This window comes from Sceloporus occidentalis, unplaced genomic scaffold (genome assembly GCF_023333645.1).
Source record: "Sceloporus occidentalis isolate IW3139 unplaced genomic scaffold, rSceOcc1.0.p SCAF_7, whole genome shotgun sequence".
In the NCBI taxonomy this organism is placed as follows: domain Eukaryota; kingdom Metazoa; phylum Chordata; class Lepidosauria; order Squamata; family Phrynosomatidae; genus Sceloporus; species Sceloporus occidentalis.
Genome location: NW_028316987.1, coordinates 17,274,892 through 17,293,909, shown reverse-complemented (window position 1 = coordinate 17,293,909; position 19,018 = coordinate 17,274,892). Strand labels below are relative to the sequence as shown.

General features: G+C 42.0%; 2 protein-coding genes across 5 annotated transcripts in view; one reads left to right on the top strand and one right to left on the bottom strand.

Moving 5' to 3' along the window:
- Positions 1-11,772, top strand: part of LOC149309316 (tubulin gamma-1 chain-like) — a 15,562-nt gene extending 3,790 nt beyond the window's left edge. The window contains exons 5-11 of the mRNA XM_089532197.1: positions 2,228-2,307; positions 5,456-5,582; positions 5,915-6,001; positions 6,629-6,778; positions 7,674-7,826; positions 8,047-8,208; positions 9,899-11,772. Of these exons, the coding sequence (XP_089388323.1) occupies positions 2,228-2,307; positions 5,456-5,582; positions 5,915-6,001; positions 6,629-6,778; positions 7,674-7,826; positions 8,047-8,208; positions 9,899-10,096 (957 nt within the window). The 3' untranslated portion in view covers positions 10,097-11,772. The remainder of the gene's footprint in view (positions 1-2,227; positions 2,308-5,455; positions 5,583-5,914; positions 6,002-6,628; positions 6,779-7,673; positions 7,827-8,046; positions 8,209-9,898) is intronic.
- The window catches only part of PLEKHH3 (pleckstrin homology, MyTH4 and FERM domain containing H3), a 26,936-nt gene continuing 19,673 nt past the window's right edge, over positions 11,756-19,018 (bottom strand). For all 4 annotated transcript variants that reach the window (XM_089532192.1, XM_089532190.1, XM_089532191.1 and 1 more), the window contains exons 4-12: positions 18,668-18,862; positions 18,080-18,237; positions 17,352-17,460; positions 16,890-17,187; positions 16,240-16,447; positions 15,676-15,812; positions 15,064-15,184; positions 14,580-14,811; positions 11,756-12,061 (exon numbers count right to left, since the gene is read on the bottom strand). In XM_089532192.1, coding sequence (XP_089388318.1) covers positions 14,596-14,811; positions 15,064-15,184; positions 15,676-15,812; positions 16,240-16,447; positions 16,890-17,187; positions 17,352-17,460; positions 18,080-18,237; positions 18,668-18,862 — 1,442 coding nt within the window. In that variant the 3' untranslated portion in view covers positions 11,756-12,061; positions 14,580-14,595. The remainder of the gene's footprint in view (positions 12,062-14,579; positions 14,812-15,063; positions 15,185-15,675; positions 15,813-16,239; positions 16,448-16,889; positions 17,188-17,351; positions 17,461-18,079; positions 18,238-18,667; positions 18,863-19,018) is intronic.

Here is a 19,018-nt window from a genome sequence, read left to right as displayed (position 1 = left end):
CTTTTGCTTTATTGGTGCAATTTGATAATGTATTTACTGCAGATCCAGGGCTGCCTTGCTTTTATAAATCTTGAAGTCTTTCTCTTTAGTGCTTATTATCCAGAACACTCAAATATTTAAATGTTAATACTCCTTAAACCGCAACAATGATTGCTAGAGATTTTTTGATCCTACTTTTCCTTCAGATGCCTGAGGATAGTATATAGGATTGTTGGTTCACCAGTATCACCTCTTTATTTTCACAACTCTGTAAGTTAATTGCCCTCTTGTTGGGGGCAATTAACGTACAGTTGTAAACTGCTTAGACATGGTTAGTTCAGTATGAAGTGGTATATAAATGAAGCTGTTTATTTGTTTTGTTTGTATATAATTTAGGGTGAGAAGTACTGGTGATGCAAGATAATCACCTTAAAATATTAGGCAAATTAGGGTTGGGAAATGTGCACTATGAGGTTAAAAACTCATTTGTATGATGTATGGGGAATATGTACAATCCTATATCCTCTTCTGATTGGTGAGCTTCAAATATTGTCACAGGTTTCTTTTTTCAGCGCATCTGTGATCCCAAACGGCACCATTGCTATTACAGCAATGACTGAGGATAGAATACAGCAGTTGATTCTAGATTCTCATTTATGCCTTCTAGTAATAGGCTTGGGACTGTCCCAAGTTCACTAGTGAAATAGGTCAATCCAAATAGTTTCTCCATATTTGCAGGGAGTCCCAAGGTACACAAAAGTATGTTACTGGTAATTAAAAGTAAAGCAATATTTTTCAAACCTGGAATCATCATGAAAATGTGCTCAGTGACTTCCATAAACTTTGGAATATTGGTTCAGATAAAACTTTGAAGTAGAATTTAGTTTCAAATTTGGATCTGCTCTGACTTGGATGCTGTGGTTGATACAGTAACCTTGGCAGCTGTTTGTCCTGCGTTATTAGAAACATTTCAGTTTGTATAGCCTGCAGATGTGGACAGAGTCTTTGGAGACGTGAAAGCCACCACATGTACTGGATGCTTGCTCCTCTTGGCTCCTGAAAACAGCCATGGGGAGACTGGCTGAGTGGGTAAGGTGAATGTCTCACTGCAGCGTTGCAGCTTTCCATCCTGCCTAAAAGGGGCTGTAATGAGGCAGTTAACAGAACCCTCCTGAACTCCACCTTGCTAGAGAATTACAGGCCAGTCTCCAGTATTCCTCTCCTAAGCAAGGTTCTAGAGTGTGTGATGGCTTTCCAGGTCCAAGGATTCCTGGACGAAATAGACTATCTTGATCCATTTCAATCTGTCTTCAGGCCTGGCTATGACAAAGCCAGCAGTGTTCAACTTGGTAGATAACATATGCAAGGAACTGAGTGGGGAGTGTGTCCCTGTTGGTTCTGCTGGACCTCTCTGTAGCTTCCATCAGTCATGGTATCCTCTCAGGGATAGGACTTAGGGACAGTGTTTGACACTACAGTAGTTCCAAGTCCTTCCTGGAGGGAGTGAACTCTGGGAGATTGCTGTTCAACCCCCTTGCCACTGGCATGTGGTTCAGTTCTGTCCCTCACAATGTTTAACATCTACATGCAACTGTTGGGAGAAGTTATCTGGAGTTTTGAAATTTATATATATATGTGTGTGTGTGTGTGTGTGTGTGTGTATTTATATCAGTGAGTTCAACTACTTTCCCTATCCATGACTTGGAAGGAGGAATAAAGGGAACACCAACAGCCAGTTGCTAGACTATATAACAGCAGAAGAGAATAGGAAATTTAATACTTGGTTTCTTTCCACCATCTTCCCTCCCATAAATCTCAAATATCACAAAAAATCTCATTTGAGTTCTGCCTAAAGCACTCCTATCAGGACAGGGGATACACTGCAACATTTTTGTTTGATGTCTGCACTCTTAATCACAATATTCTACAAGTTATAATAGGCTTTGAGGGTCTCTGTTACCCTTGTCTCGCCAGTGGTCTTATCTTACAGATTTATGTATTATTTTGTGTTTAAGGCAATACTGAAGAGTATGACTGATTTGGATCTCGGAAGGGCTGTAGCAAGTATTGCGGGCCTTTGCATTGCAGAAAGGAAGATTCAAACTATATGGCCTTCATGTTTATAACTTCAGCTATCTGATTTGGTGTTAGTAATATTCATTGAGTGTACCTCCCATAAGAGGACGGCCTCTGTGTATTTGTGTACATATATGCACGCACAAAAACTTTCTGCTACTTTTCTCTTCAGGGTTTTGTGCTGTGCCATTCCATCGCAGGTGGGACTGGCTCTGGTTTGGGTTCTTATCTCCTGGAAAGATTAAATGACAGGTGAGTGGTGGCATGAAATACCTGTAAATGCATGTAAACTTCACACTCCTGAGGAGCACATGTAGGTGAAAAAGCCAGTCAGTCTAGAGAGACATCAGACTGGCAAATGTGTAAGATACACAGGTGATTCAGAGTGAAGACTGCCCCACCCCGACACCAGCTTAGGCAAGCCTTGTAGGTGGTGGAGTTGTGACTTGAAACAGGAAGGAGAAATAATCACTTCTCATCCCTCAGGCAAGAAATGTTCTCTAGTTTCAGCTAAAACAAATCACATTTATTTTGGATGGGCAGTGGCAGTTTGATAATTCTTTCCACATGGAATTTCCATAAATTTTGAGGAGAGATGAAAGAGACATTTGGGGACAGTTCAGTTAGCTGAGGCATTTGCTTGACTATAACCTCCCCACCCCACTAATACTGCTGACATCCTCTGGGCTCAGAAGTAATGCACCAAATAAATGCTGGATGTGTCCAGTCTTCATTGTAAATCTCTTTAAGCTTCTCCTGCACTGCAAGGTCCACAAAATATAATTTGTTTTACTGTGTAGTCACTGTTTGTGGTTGATCTATGACCTTCTTTAGACCTTTTCTATATCCAGGAATACTCCAAAGGAGGAGGTCTCATTTTATGCTGAGCTTGGGAGCAGTCTGTTTTTCATCTGACTGAACTTATATGAAGGTTCCTTCTATCAGATTGATGTAGTCATCCAGTGGCAGAAGAATCCTGCCACCTACTAGAGAAGTTAAGACTTGTGAATGCTTAAAATGCCCACTGTGGAATCACTTTGTTTTATCCTAGAGTGGGTCGAGGCTTCTATTGCTACCTAATACAGTGGGCCCTTGCCTTATGCGGGGGATTCGTTCGGGACCCCTCCCACGTAAGGCGAATTCCGCCTATGCTCAAGCCCCATTCATTTGAATGGGGCTCGTGCATGGCGGTGTGGGAGCATGTGGGGCACCACAGGTGCATGCCCCATTCATTTGAATGGGACGCACCGCCCTGCACGCTCCCTGTGGCTTGAGCGCGTATGCTCAAGTCTGTGTAAAGCGCACCCGCGTATAATGCGGGCGCACTGTAATGGGTTTCCTAGGAGCAAAATTGCAACTGGCTTCACATGCACTTTTGGGTACTGCATTTCTAATGCGTAAAGCAAACTGCATTATTCCCATACCATTGTGTATGAAATAGTCCCTTTGAATGGGTAAGCATGTTCGGCCAATTCAGGTTCACAGCAAATATGATTTAATTTCAGTATGTCTAGCACTGACAGTTGTGCTAGCAATTGAGTTGAAGTATATCCCTACCCAACATCAGTATTTTGTAGTTGAGGCTGACTGCATCCATCTCTCTCCCCACCCTTCTCTTCAGCCCACTCTAAAGCCCCACCAGAACTTAATTTGTACAAGCTTCACTCTAGTTCACAACATCTACAATTGCATATCCTTCCATATGTTAATAAAATAAAATAATTGTCATTTGGCATGTGGATTGGTGAATGAAATCAAAAGGCCAGAATACCCCTACCTAGATTACAGTAATATTTTTGTGGAAATATTAAATATTTTTTTTGCTTGAAGATATGTAATTAGGAATTCCTGCAAACAGTGAAATTACCAATTAATTTTAGGACTAACAGCGGAGTTGTACATATTTTCTAGCTTTTACCTTAATTTATTTCACCATAGATTGCAGAAGCCTTGGAGGTCAATTTTTTTTATCCCAGTGAGCTACACTGTCATATTTTTGATTAAAAATAACAACTAAAAGTCACTTCTGTTTGTGGCTTTGGGTTTGCCAGGGCCCTTTTCACAGGTTTGGGAGACTGCTGATGTATTAAACAAATACTGTATAAAACTTCTGGAGATATGCTTTATAGTATGTCTTACAAAATATTGAGCTATAGACTTTGGATTCCTTATTTTTAATCTAGAGTTTTTATCATTTTACTCTAGGAGGATTAAAGAATCACTGCTGTTGCTTATCCAAAAGCTGTTTTATGTTTGTTTTAGATTTCATCTTAGTCTCATTCCTCCTTAGAAGATTTAAAATTATTACTATAAACTGCTTACAAAACTGTCATAGTTCAGCAGTATATAAAATTAAGACTTCCACATTTTGAGTAGATGTTTTAGCTCATTCCATGAGGACAACTATGATAAGTGTGTGCTGTTCTTGTGCTTCTGTGTAGGCATTTGACTTGTCCCCTTGACAGCTCATTACAAAACATTACAGAACAATCATTTCATTTAATATCTACTTCAGATAGATGACTTATGTAATACAGTATAATGAAGGAAAATCAGTATAGCCCAAACTAGGTCTGTAGCTGATCTTTTATTATTACTGTGGAATATTACTGCAGTTGATCATCTCAGAACTGGATGTTCTCTTCTGAGTCAGAATGTAACGCTTTACTTACTGTAAGTTCAGAGAAGGCTGGTATGTACATCATCTTGATACATTCTTGAGTCTGTCTCCTTTGAAACCTTGGAGATAGCTTTCTTCCAGTCCTCCAGCTTGTATTAAGAAACTTCAAAATAGTGTTTTAGGGTGAGTTATATAATAATTATAAAATGAGGAGGTAGTACAACTGCCAGTGGAACTTTTATGTCCTCAGCCACCTCTGTTAAGTGAGAGATGTCACACATAGACGCCGCCATTCTCTTTGAATGGTAAGAACTTTCATGGTGATGCATCTTCACAGTAACTCCAGAGATCCATTCTGTTTGCCCCCAAATTCAGTGATATAAGGAAAGGGTTACTATCATATTGAGTCCTAATTAATAGCTGTGTTCCTCAACATGTTTATTTTAGAACACATTGATTAGAAATGCCTTCTTTTCCACTGCCACCTTAAACTTTTTATTTATGATAGCCTTTGTAGCTTTTTTGTCCTTATCAGTAAAACATGGGACTATTTTTGAGTTATTCTCATATCCAATCTCTAGCTCCTGACTGTTCTGCCAAATAACAGACCCTTTGGTGCATTGTGGTGCTTGTACCCACATCTGGGTCTGCTTCAGTCAATTCGTATGTCTGGTCTTCCAGAATTGCTACTGCACAGTCAGTGCACCCCATACAGCGTCCTCAGATGTGGCACATATTCTACTGAAGCACTGAATAACTGACCATCTTCCTTTTCAACAGGTATCCTAAGAAGCTGGTGCAGACATATTCAGTCTTCCCTAACCAGGATGAGATGAGTGATGTGGTAGTGCAACCATACAACTCTCTCTTGACACTCAAGCGGCTGACACAGAATGCTGATTGTGTGGTAAGGCATGGTTGTGGAAGGTACTTCTCTCCCTTTGGAGGAGGAAGTACTGTAAAACTGCCCACCAGTAGTAGAGTAAGAACAAGACACACCATACGTAAGACCTACTGATACGTACAATGAAACTATAAGTTGGTATCTGAAGAGGCCTTACATCCCAATGTCCCATTCTGTGTATGCCCACCCAGTGTTATAGAGGACCTGGTAATGTGTAAAAAATAAATACAAGAATAGCTCTGGGTGAACGCAACCTGAATCCAATGTACGTATTTAACAAAGCAGAGAGATATCTACCCATTCACTCTTACCCTACATTGTCTCCCTTTTCACAGGTGGTTCTAGACAACACAGCTCTGAACCGCATTGCCACTGACAGACTACACATTCAGAACCCTACCTTTTCTCAGATCAACCAACTGGTAAGTGAGTATCAATGTGATGTTAATAAGATGTTTCCCTCATCCCTGAAGAAAAAAGACTGAGTTTGACCCTGGATGCTTCATCAAGGAATATCTCAGTGAGAGGCAGGCATGATTCACTTGAGAGACTAAGCTGATGTACAGTTTGACATTATTTAAGTCTGCTGGTGACTGTGCCTTTGGAATTCTGTATATTTTTATATTGTAGTATTGGACTGAAAAGCAGCATAAATTTAAAATAAGTAAATAATAACCTGCACACGAAGTATTTAAATTAAAATTTATCCACTGAATATCCCTAATCACTCAGCATGGACATTTTTCAGCTAGATCTTTCAGGATCCACAAATAAAGTGATATGGAGGAGTCTAAACTTCCTTGCATCTCTCTTGCCCCCCACTTAATATTTGGCCCCAGCTAACCCAGTGAAGAGTTCTGGAGAACTTAGCTTGCAAAATTTGTGGAAATTCTGTAGGTCCAAATAAAGGTATTTCCCACCTATGGATCTTGGTTTTGTTTTGGATCATGCTGACTACCTTTGATTATGGAAAATATAGTTGCGTTTGTTGCTAATTTCTGATATTAGTGTGGATCTTACTATGATTTTTGTCTGTATTTTCTTCCTAGGTTTCCACCATCATGTCTGCCAGTACCACTACATTGCGCTACCCAGGCTACATGAATAATGACTTGATTGGATTGATTGCCTCCCTTATCCCCACTCCCAGGTTACACTTCCTCATCACAGGCTACACACCTCTCACCACAGATCAGGCTGTAAGTACTTTCCCCCCACTGTGCCCCTAAACGATGCTCTTGGTATTCTTGTGCATCATTACTGGCCCTTTGCCCTTTAGCCCTTTTCTGTATATGTATGCAGATGGTCTGAGAATGGGCAGCTGGTCTTTTGTCCTCTAGTTTAATTTGTAATCCATGGCACTTTACACCAAATATGTGATCTATAATAAAGATGTTATTGATGGCAGAGCATAAAGTTCCACCAGTATACTTATACAGGAAGTCTGGGAGACCAAAATCTGCTAGTCAGGTGACAGTTCAAAGGCACTGTCCTGGTGCACCTGTAACCAATCAGTGACTGGCAATTACAGATGTGCCCAGAACTGTCCAGTAGCAAATGTGTAGCTAGAGGAAAACTGATGTGCAAAGAGGCATGTGATACTTGCTTGCAAGGGATGTTCCTAAGACAGCCTTCTTATCTCCATTCTCAGCCTGCTAAACATAGCTCTCTTTCTCTCCTTTTCATCCCTTTCCACAAGCAGCAGGGCAAACTGAGGTCACAAAGGCTAATAGTCCAGAAGAGGGTATCAGCTGCATGGTGTGTGTTTGTGTGTAACTCTGTGTGCTCATGCTTCTATCTGTCTCTTATTTTTTTCTTTATCCTTACCTGTAAATATGGGTATTTGTTTAGTCTCTTTCCATCATTCTTAGACACCCTTTATGGTTACCAGAATGGTCCAAGGAAGTCGGAACCCTGCTTTTTTGTGTCTCAGAAAAAAGAGATGCTGTGTGAGTGATGTGTGTATATTCTTCAGCCTGGCTTGGAAGGCTGCAACATTTTCCTTCTGAATAGCATAAGATCCAGAGATACCTTTTGGCTCTGTTTCATCTCCTCTCCTGAATAAATGCCAATGCTGTCCCACACTACCCACAGGTGGCCAGCGTCCGCAAAACCACTGTCCTTGATGTTATGCGACGGCTGCTGCAGCCCAAGAATGTCATGGTATCTATGGGGCGTGATCGGCAGACCAACCATTGCTACATTGCCATCCTTAACATCATCCAAGGGGAGGTGGATCCCACCCAGGTCAGTAGCTAGCATATGCTCAGCCAAACCAGTTTGTCTGGAAGCTTATCTTGTGCCCAATAGGATTAATGTGATTGCTGTGTATCCACAATTCTGCCTGCATGTTATCAGGCCTGTGATATGTGCTGTGAATGTCCACACTTCAGGTGAAACTTTCTTTTTATTTTCTTAACATAGCTGTGTTCATGCATACACACACAAACCATCTGTCTTCCATCAGGTTCATAAGAGTTTACAGCGGATCCGGGAGAGGAAACTGGCTAACTTCATTCCTTGGGGCCCTGCCAGCATTCAAGTGGCACTTTCTAGGAAGTCTCCATACTTGCCATCAGCACACAGGGTTAGCGGTCTGATGATGGCTAATCACACCAATATTTCATCGGTGAGTCAGTGAAACAGCTGGGGCAATTTTTCATTTTACTACATGGCTTGATGTTCTCAGAATTAACCTGATGAGATAAAGATAGTTTTGGCATTTAAAGTACTCCCAGAAGGGCCATTTCTGCATCCTTTTTTATTGTTCAAGATGCAGTTAGAGATTATTTATTTACTTCCATCAGTGGTTTTCAGGCAGAACTGATGCATTTTCTATCACCAGATGTTGTTATTGCAATTCTGGAACTGGGTTAAACTGGATTCAGTTGCTCTCAAGGCTTTTGTTGTCTAATTCCTTGCTTTTTGAGAAATAAGAAATGCATGGTCTGAAATGTTTACTCTTTGAAAGTAATTTAGGATGTATTTGCATTAGGAATCTTCTGGCCCTCTTCTAGTTGTATTGAGAAGTCTGATGGATCAAGGTGAGATACTTATGCGGGAGCATGGTGCCACCATTGATTCTGAATGAGGAAGGGAAAATTTTGGCAGTGGAGGATAAGCTAGAGATACATGTTTAGATAACCTTGTTCCCTTGTCCAGATTCCTTCTTGTCCTCTGGGATTTTTGCAGATTTATTAGCAACCCATCTGTTCCTCATGGCTTGTTTGTTTTTGTTTGTTTGGGGTTTTTTTTTAAAAGTAAACCCACCAATAATACAAAAAAAATGAATAATACAAAAAGAGAGAGGAAAAACAACCATGAAATGCTCCAGTCAAAACCCTGGTGTCTACAGAGAAATCCCCACTTAGTAACACTTGTACAAAGTCTTCCATCCATCTGTGTTAGAGTAATAAAGTAGAAATCATTGTCTATCTAGCGCATGATCTGAGATGAACTTGGTATATATTACAAAGGTGTGTTTCTCTGATCTGGCCACAGTGATGCACGCTTTAGTTACCGTACCTCCTATTCGGTTACTGTATTATGCTCTTCCTGGGCTGCTTTGGACAGTGCTCAGTATCTTCAGAAAGTCCCAAATGCTGTTGAGGAGTCCACCAATTTCTACAACCATCTCAGTGATTACTGATCTGTTTCTAGGTCCATACCAAAGTGCTGGTTATGATGGATAAAGTCTTATACATTTCTGTCCAAGCTAATTGAAGCATCACATTTCACGATATGAGCCTGGTTTTTAAGATTTTAGGGGGATGCCCTTTTTTTAAACTCTGGCGCCCTCACACATTTTGAGAGAGAGTGAGAGAGGGCTGCTACCAGATTGATTGTGGACTCACCTCTGTATATGTCTCTTTAATTATGTTATCAGCCACCTTGAGTAACAATCTTCAGAGAAAGACACTATTGTAGTAAAAAAATAGGTAGTCATTTGATGATTTATTAGAGAAGATCTTGTAAAAGCGGCAGTGTTTATCTCTTCTTGGGGGAAAAGTAAATTATAAGAAATAAAACCAATCATTGAGTACAGCCCTTTGTGCAGGACAAATTCTACCATTTTGCAGCTCTGTTTACCTTTCTTTTTGAAAAACAACATAAGCGAATACATTTACTCTCCTGAGTGTTTCATTCTCATATGATAGCTGTGAAGTGGCAAAGAGTGATCCACTGTCCTGAGGTATCTTTTATTACCACAGTGAGGTGTCCCTGTGATCTATTTATACCGGACACCAAATTGCTCTACTTTTTCTGTGTACCTGTTCTCATGAATTTTCTGAAATGAACCATTTTTATCTATTGTCTAGCTCTTCGAACGTACCTGCCATCAATATGACAAACTACGCAAACGTGAAGCCTTCCTGGAACAGTTCCGCAAGGAGGATATGTTCAAGGAGAATTTTGATGAACTTGATGATTCCCGCAAGATTGTCCAGGAGCTGATAGATGAGTATCATGCTGCCACTCGGCCTGACTATATCTCCTGGGGTACACAAGAGCAGTGAGTTGTCTTATAGGATATGATTGTCTGTCTTCTGGCACGTCTTCGTCCTCAAGCAAGATTTCTCCAAGTACACCAGCTCCTCCCTTTTGGTGACCCATGTCTGGGAGTGAGGGGACACTCGCAGGCCTCATGAAAAGAAGGGAATCTGGTCCCCTTTTGACATTGACCCTCAAGTCCTTTGTCATCTGTTGAGCTGCAACCTAGTGTTCTTATTATTGGGCCTGATTTCTTCTTGTTCCCTTGAGACATCTGGTTATATGTGGCAACTTCCCATGAACCAGGAGTCACCAGGTCTGGTTAATAGCAGGCAGCACTAGGATAACTTCTCTTTATTCCTTTTTTTATGTCCGTAAGAAGCGTGTTCCTCTACCAAGTTGTCTTCATGTTGCACTTGTATTTATTGAAACACAATTATGTTGGAATAAGTCCCAGAGTGAATAATAATGTAGGATGTTTGTGTGCATTTTAAAATAACCCAAGCCTATGTTTCTGCATAAGATACCAAACTGGCATTTTGTGTCACTCAGTTTCTGTGGGGCAGTAACTGTGCTGCAGCTACAGTGTTATGTAATGGGGTCAGGAGTAGGAAGAAGGAAATGGTTTTAAAGTCTGGAGTCTTTTGTTGTTGTCTTTGCACCTTCTCTCCCTTCCAGCATTCATTATCTGAAATAAGAGGGAGTAGAAAACAGTATCCAGGTATTCTTAGCTGGTAATCATCCTAGTCCTCTTCTGTCTTCACTTCAAGGAAAAGTACTCCATATTAGTTGCTGTTATTTGATTTCCACAGCCACCCAGTAATAAGTTAAGGAGAATAAACCTGGTAATATTATCCTTGTTTTTAATGGCCAGAATTATCCCTGTTAGCAGCTAAACTCTTGCCTGCTATATTATTAATAATCCTGCCATGCCCCTTAAAAAAAAACAACCCTTAAAAAAAACCTAGTCTATGTTACCCACTGCTTTTTGCTTTTAGAGTGCTGCTCTTTTCCCACCAAATGGTTTATAACTGACATCTCTCTTTCATCCCTAAAAGGAAAAAAAAGTGTTTTGAAGCAACTCCCTTGTTCTCCTCAAGCCGATTAAACAACAAAGATTCATTTTGTTTGTCAAGGCACAGCTGTAGTAGTGGGCAGCTTACAGAAAAGCCTTGGTTTGGGAAGGGAAAGACTGATTGTTACCCTTTATAACCCTTGTGTTAAATGTAAATTGTTGCTGGATTACGGTATGATACAAAGTCCTCTGTTGGAATGTGTTCAAAGAATAGAAATTCTCCCTATGGGAAGTGTGTGCTTATATATTTAGTACAGAAGATCTGCTGGATGAGAGATGGAGAACCTCTTTAAGTGTACCATTGTTCATATGCTGGCCAATTTAGCTTTATAGAAGGCCTGATCAGGCTCTAATGTGTCTTACAAGGTTTCCCCTCTAATTTTACCCATAGCAGAGCTAATGACCCACCATTTCCCCATCTCATTTGTTTTAAAAAGGAGAACTTTAGAAGAGCCAGGTACTGGAAGGGAGCTATTGACCTTTCATATCCCTTATGCCAAAGTATGATATATGAGTGGAAGTAAATTACAACAAGAGTTGTGAATGTAGCACCCCTAAACAAAGGAGTAATCCATTGTTTGTTTCAAGAGACCAGAACAAGGAGAGGAACTGAAGTGATATAAATATTTTTTAATACAAGTTTGGGTGGGGAATCCCTCTGCACAGGAGAGAAAACAAAGTTATCAGCTCCTTAGGAGCAAAAAGTGCTACTAGTATCCCTGCTAAAAGTGTCTGACTGAAAACGGCACTATCCTAGACAACATGGCTGCTGCCAGGGCAAAGAGGAGTCAGGCAGCTCAGGCAGTCTCATCTTTCGCAGTTTTGAGTGCAGTCTTGGTTAGTGTAGTCAGTGAGTCTCCTGTTGCAGAGTGGTGCTGAACTTGCTTGCCTGTAGATGCTGCACAATTTCCTTTACCTGAAATCAGAGCAGAAAATCATTGCAAGATCAGATGTCAGCCCCTGTAATCTGCTATCCTGTGGCTGGCAGATTTCAATCTTAAAACTGCTACATGCACCTGGCACTAGTGCCAGTTTTTGCACAAGATAAGTAAATTACATCTCAGGGCCTCAGATTACATACAGGTAGTCTCTAAATGAAAGTAAAAAATCATGCACTGCTATATGTCCTGTCCACCTGCTTTCCAGGGACAGCTGCTGTAGCCATCTCACTGACTACAAGTGAGGTGACTAAGAAGTGCTTGCTCTTGATTGCAACTGTAGCTGATAGGAAGTAAAAACACTTCCTGGCCAGCAGCACCCCTTCAAGACTTCACCCATGGGTGAGGTGTTTTGTATTCTTTGCAAGAGGCATAGTGTCCAAAACAAGACACATGCACAGGTCATTCATTCCCGCCAAAATGTTAAACATACTACTAGAGGGATGTTTTTTGGCTTCTTAAGTTTGACAAAGCTTAAGGCTCTCAGCAAGTCTTAATCCATCACTGATGGGCACCCCAAGTACAGTGCTATCTCGGGTTACGAAATTAATTCGTTCCGCGGCGCCGTTCGTAACCCGATACATTTCGCAACCCGAAAAGGCTTTCCGTTAGCGCTGGAAAGCCGCTAGCCGCGCTTCGCATTTAAATTTCGCGCCGAAATGAATTTCGTAACCCGAAAAATCTTTCGTTACCCGGAACAGTTTTTTCCAATCTAACTTTTTCGTACCCCGGAAATTTTGTAACGCGATTAATTCGTATCCCGGGGTACCACTGTAGTTTCTTTTTGGCCAAGGACAACACAAGAGTGTGAGAAGGGAGCCCTTAACAACAAGGATGGTAGTTTATATTCTGCAAACCATTCAGGTTACAAAAATATATTTTACTGTAAAGAAAAACAAAATTATTTAACTCACTTAATACTACTATGGTGATGCAATCCTAGGCAATAGGAGAGCCAGGGACAATAACAAGATTGTCACTGCAGTTTGAACTCAGTCCCTCCCTACAGTTAGCTGAACTGTTAATTATACATACTGTAAATTAGGTTTCTGTGACTTTTTACTGCTTCTTTGTTTTAGATTATACCACCTGTTCTTTGAAATGTAGTACCAAAGTATTTTACATATGTTTTTTTAAAATACAACATGCCTAAATCAAGTATCATGGAGGGCTGGACTGGGCCCCACAACCATGGGAAGAGATCAGAGGTTTCCTATCTTTTCCAAAGTTCCAGATGGCTATTACTAGTGCTCTTCCATGTTCAAATGTTGTAGCTTTTATTTTGGCTAAAATGTGAACATTTTAAAAATTAGGTATAAATGGAGCACATTGGGGAAAATGCACATTAAGTACATTTATTAAGATATTTCTGATTTCCATGATGTAGATAATTCCACTCCCAATACAGAATTATAACATACTATTTTAATCATTTGGAGCTTTACCAGGAGCACATGTTTCTACAGTTCCCCATGGGCGTTATGTGCCTTCAAGTAATTTCTCACTTAAGGTGACCATATCATAGAGCTTTCCTTGTAAGATTTGTTTAGAGGGAGTTTGTGTTTTACTTCCTCTGAAGCTAAGAGTATGTGACTTGCCAAAGCTCACCCATGGATTTCCATGGCTGAATGGAGATATGGTCTCCATAGTCATAGTTCAGCACTCAAACAACTACACATTGGCTCCTATGGGTGTTCTTATTATCCCATTCCAGCTCTCTTTGCTGGTGGTCATGGATCTATAGTGGAAGAGTACACCCAGGATGAAGTCCCATCAAAGGGTATGATACAACTACATCTGAAACTCCCAAGTGTTTAGCCTCTTGGAGTTTAAAACAATATTTCTTCGGGGCTGAGGTCAGCCCAGATTGGTTACCAGTCCTTGTCCTATACAGTGGGTCCTCGCCTTACAAGGGGATCCGTTCTGGATCCCTCCGTGTAAGGCGAATTCCACCTATGCTCAAGCTCCATTGTAAACAATGGGGCTCATGCACGGCGGCTCGAGGGTGCAACGGGGGCGCGCGCCCATTCAATTGAATGGGATGCTGCGCCCCGCAGCTTCAGCGCGTATGCTCAAGTCGCGTAAAGCACGCCCGCATATGACGCGGGCACGCTGTATATAGTAGCATCACTCTTACAGCAAAATCCATGTATCATGAGGAATAAGAATGGCACACCATTTTGACTGCCTTTGAAATACATGAATATTTTCCTGAATGAGGAATGAATACCCTTATCTAATCCCAACAGGCCATAATGACATAGTAGAAGCCTTTAGCACATGTTTCATAAACACCCCCCCCTCTTTTCCTACAAGTATTATGTGTTTTTACATCCCTTGTCTACTTGAAATCAATAATATACACACACCGCTTTGTCAAAAGTGCTACCCCACCCCACTCCTCACGACTGGTCTCTACAGTTTGTCATTCTTGCCATATAACACACCAACTACATTGTCATGCTTGGTACTTTAGAAATGCAGCTGAAAACTTACCTCATGAGCCTCTGTATCAAAGAGGGCAAAACCAAAGGCCAACCACTTGCCCTCTAGGCTGAGACAGGTTGGCTTGGCCTCCAGTTGTCTCATCCCTTGAAACTGGTTCCATTTGTCCATGATGGCCTCTTTCTGAAGATGACTGTGCAGTTTGTCCTTCCATTCCACCTGCTGCTTGGCCAGAGAGGTGCCATCCCAAAGTCCAGCAGATAATACTGCAGTGATAAATCCCCTGGTGGAAGGGAAGATCTTGGAGTTACAAGACCAGTAAGACAGAGGTACTGCAGGCTAACAGGGAAACGTCTGTCCAAACAAAGGAAGGCCATGTGAGGAGAAAAGTTGCCATTCAGGCTCTGCAAGTAGAATGCACCTCCAAGATGGAGTGTTTCCTTAGAGAGGCACACAGCTATGGAGGACCAGTTTGTGGGCCTGTACAGGAGAGGCCAAAAACGTGTTACTATCAACACTGCATTATGATCCTTACCTTCTTAAACAGCAGTGCAAATTCCTGACAGTTGCATGCGACACAGTCCATGTTTGGATGCCCATAATGCCTGAACCAGAGTCTTGCAGGAGGCTTCCAGTGTGGCTGTTCCCCAGTCAAGCTAGATATAACATGTAAGAAAAAAACAGTCTATCAGGGCAATAACAGACAAACCTCCCAACAAAGGATTGTATATAAGACCAAATCTGTACTTCCTAAACAACTATCCAATTCAGTACTATTCTCACCCCTCTCTTTTTGAATGCCTCAACTAAAACTGTATCTTACATGGATCCCAACACTATATAATAATAAATGGGAAATTTGCATAATATGCTCATTTTGCATCATTCTGCTTCTGCTAGTTGTAGGGAGGTCCTTACCTCCCCAGCAACTAATTGCTTATTCCTTCCTTCAGCAAGCAATTACTTCTTAGGTTGCTGCCCCCATATTTGCAAGACTATCTCCACAGTTACAGAGGATAGGATCATGCTTTGATTTTAAAGTTAGATTTCTTAACATACTGTCAATTCATGGGCTCACTCTTCTGTTCACTTACAACTGGGAGTGGGATACACAAATTATACTAGGTTCTGTGTAAGGGACACTTACTTTTCAAACCTAGTGAGAACGTCTGCCACGAGTACATCCTCTGGAAGGGGGCACCCATGCTGGCAGCTTTCCTCATAGAGGACAAACGAGTTGGGGCTACAGGCCAGGCCCAGGCGCAACATCAGTTCCCGGGCCACCTGGGACGAGGAGACAAAGGGGGTGACAGGAGGCCTGGCCATTTCCAGAAGGAGGGCACTCAGTGCTGTAAAGGGGACACAGACAGGGTCAAGCATGCTGAGGAAAGAGATTTGAGGGAGGGAGGGATTGCAAGGTAAATTACTGAATGTTTGGTCTCTCTTGATGGAGACAAAGGCAACATCTTTTAACGCAAGTGGTCACGGTGCAGATATTGCACTGTTCCCAATAAGGACTGATGGGAAATAGTCTTACAACATTGTCCACCCTTGTTGCTCCCTCTCCAGGTAATGATGGAAACAATATCACGTATATTTCTTAGATCAGCTGCAACTTTCTTTTTGTATACACTGATGGATTTTACTGGAAACAAATCATCCTGTTCCCTTCCCCCACCCATTGCTAGTTAGGTTCTTGACTTTTGCTCACCTCTTGGACCGTGGTATGGGAAGTGATGGCCACCTGGCATGTGTCCGTGCCGGAGCAATGCACAGTGCACACCATTTCCTGGCGTTTTATTAGCTGTGCAATCTCATCCAGTGAGGGCACACACTCCCGGCCTTTGGTCTTGCGCAGGGACTCTGTGATGAAGCGTCCATACAGAGCCATCTCTGAGCCTGGGAACCGGTTTTCTGTCCTGCTGGGGTCAAGGGAGAGCTGGCATTAAAAAAACTAGAGGCCTTTGGTGCAGTCACCTCAGCAGGAACACTGCTCAGCCCACAAAGAGATTCCCAGCAGACTAACTACATGCTGCTTTCATGTGTCTCATCAAATATCTTCCTGCTTGGTTTCCTGTCTACCAACAGTGACTGAGACAAACTACAAGTTCACATGCAGGGCATGATGGAAATATCCTTCCCTGGTTGTCAACACCACCATCCAGTAATCAGAGTACAGAGACAGGGAGGGAAGAGAAGAAAGCTTTTCCTAAAACCTTTCCCTATGAAAAAGCTGCACAATGGACAAAATCACCCCCAGACTGTTAGAGAGGTGACTGCCCACTTCTCTCTCAGCCTTATAACACTAACAAAGCATTACACCAATGACATCCAAGCTCTTTTCCCTTCCCACAGGCTCACCGTTGCAGGTGCAGCTGCAAATAGCACAGTATGGGCAGAGAAGGCAGGAACGTGCAGCTCATGCAGGTGAGCAGCTGCCAGTAGCGCAGGTCTGTAGGTGCACCTGGCACAGGTGGTTCTGTTGTCTGCTTCACCAGTTGGCAATAGATCTCATCCACCAGAGGTGGGAGGTCATGGCAAGTCTGTAGCACCCCTTGCATGAGTAGGGCTGGCTCTTGCATTCCCTCCAGCTGCTGCAGCGAGTAGAAAAGCTTGACAGCTTCATCACGGAGCCCTGCATAACCTTGGCCACCTGATGCTGTAGAACATGAGCAGAGAGAGAAATGAGCCATTACCCAAACATCCACATATCCAGATCTGTCTAGTCACTTGCACCCAGCCCCAGCCCCAAAAGCAGAGTGTTGATTAAGACTACTAAAAGAACAAGGTGACAATATAATTTACCAAGAAGGAGACACTCACCTGCATAAGGAAAAGGCAACAATGGTGCATATATTGGGCCAGCTGTGTAGCATAGTATGGGATTATTGTGGTAAATCTGATCCAAAATTTCTGGGCTGTTATGATTCTCCTGTGATGAGAAAAGAAAGGGATATGAGAGCCACTCTAATTCTACCTCTGAAGGAGCTTATATACGAGAAATCATTCTGCTAAACCTGGTGTGTAATGTGAATGTCTGCTGTTGGCTGACCCAGCATGCAGACTTCAGACAACAGATTAAACTAGCCCAGTATCATAGAAGAGTTGCACATCCTTTAATGTTTTCCAACCTAAAGCTCTCCAAGTGTGTTGTACAACAACTCCCATTACTCCTGGGAAATAGAAATTTAGTTCCAACATCCAGAAGGTTAGCCAGGTAAGTACTGTAAATTTTAAAAATATTTACAACAATCCTTAAGATCCAGTCATTTAAACACTCGTAAAACAAGTCGTCTGAATTAAAATTTACAAGCACTGAAATCAAAACCACATATATAACTATAGAGGATACTCTACTACTGTGCCATTTGTGATGGCATCTTTCTGATTTTCAGAATATAAACCACTCAGTGCCCATGTACTCCTCACACACTTATGTTCTCAGCTTCTCAACACTGATGAACCAAGGCTCCCATGACCATTCTTAGCCTCATCACTTGTAAGCTTTGTGATTACTTCATTTCTACTCATTTCATTCATGTATTCCTCACCTCAATGTCACACATGAGGATCTGGGTAGGGGTCTGAACAGGAGCCTTGCTGACAATGACCTTCTGCAAAGCACAGACCCAGTGCACAGCCTCATTTAAGTGCTCTGTGTAAAGCCGGTAGCAATGTTTTCTGCCAAAAACTGTCACAGCCCAGTATCCTGCAGAAGTGGGAAAACCAACATGCGATTAACAGAAGAAACACACAGAGGAAAAATCCAGGCCTTAAGTATTTTCTCCAGCCCAACCTCATGTTCATACGCCACAGATATATTAAGTATCTCCAAATGATCTCAAAGAAAACTGCTGAAAACCCAAGGTTTCCGCTGGCCTCACCATCCGCTCCCATGCCTCTGTGCATTACACTAGATGAGAGCTTTGAAAAGGTGCTTTTCTGGACTACACGTCCAAAAAAGTCCTTAAAGCTCTGCAGAAGACACAAAGAAAAGTCAGTCAGAAAAGAATAGGCCTTGGGTTCCCCACTACTGCCACTTATGCAAAACACAGAGATGATAAAAATTCAAAATACTCAAGCAGCGAGTCAGGGCTTTCTTCCACTTCTTAGCCAGGCACAAACAACAGATTCTTTACCTGTCTCCTTGTAGGTCTGCTTGTCTGGCCACAGCACAGAGCAAAGGCTAGTGAGAACAAGAGACCCAAGGCGCCGGGCATTCATCTCACACCCACTGTAGTAGTCAAGGGAATCCTCTGTCAGCACAAACCAGTACTTGCGAGGACGCAACCATGGGGTTTTAATACCACCCCTGACTTCTCGCTGCAGCCAACCTAGAAGATGCAGACAAAGTGGGCAAGATGGACCTTGAACTTAAATCAACCCCCTCCTTAATCCAGGACCTCTCTTTATCTGCACTCATAACGTCCAAAACTTTAGAAAGTTTAAAATGAAAGCTCCTCTGTTGTAAGTTACTTTCAAGGATGTGG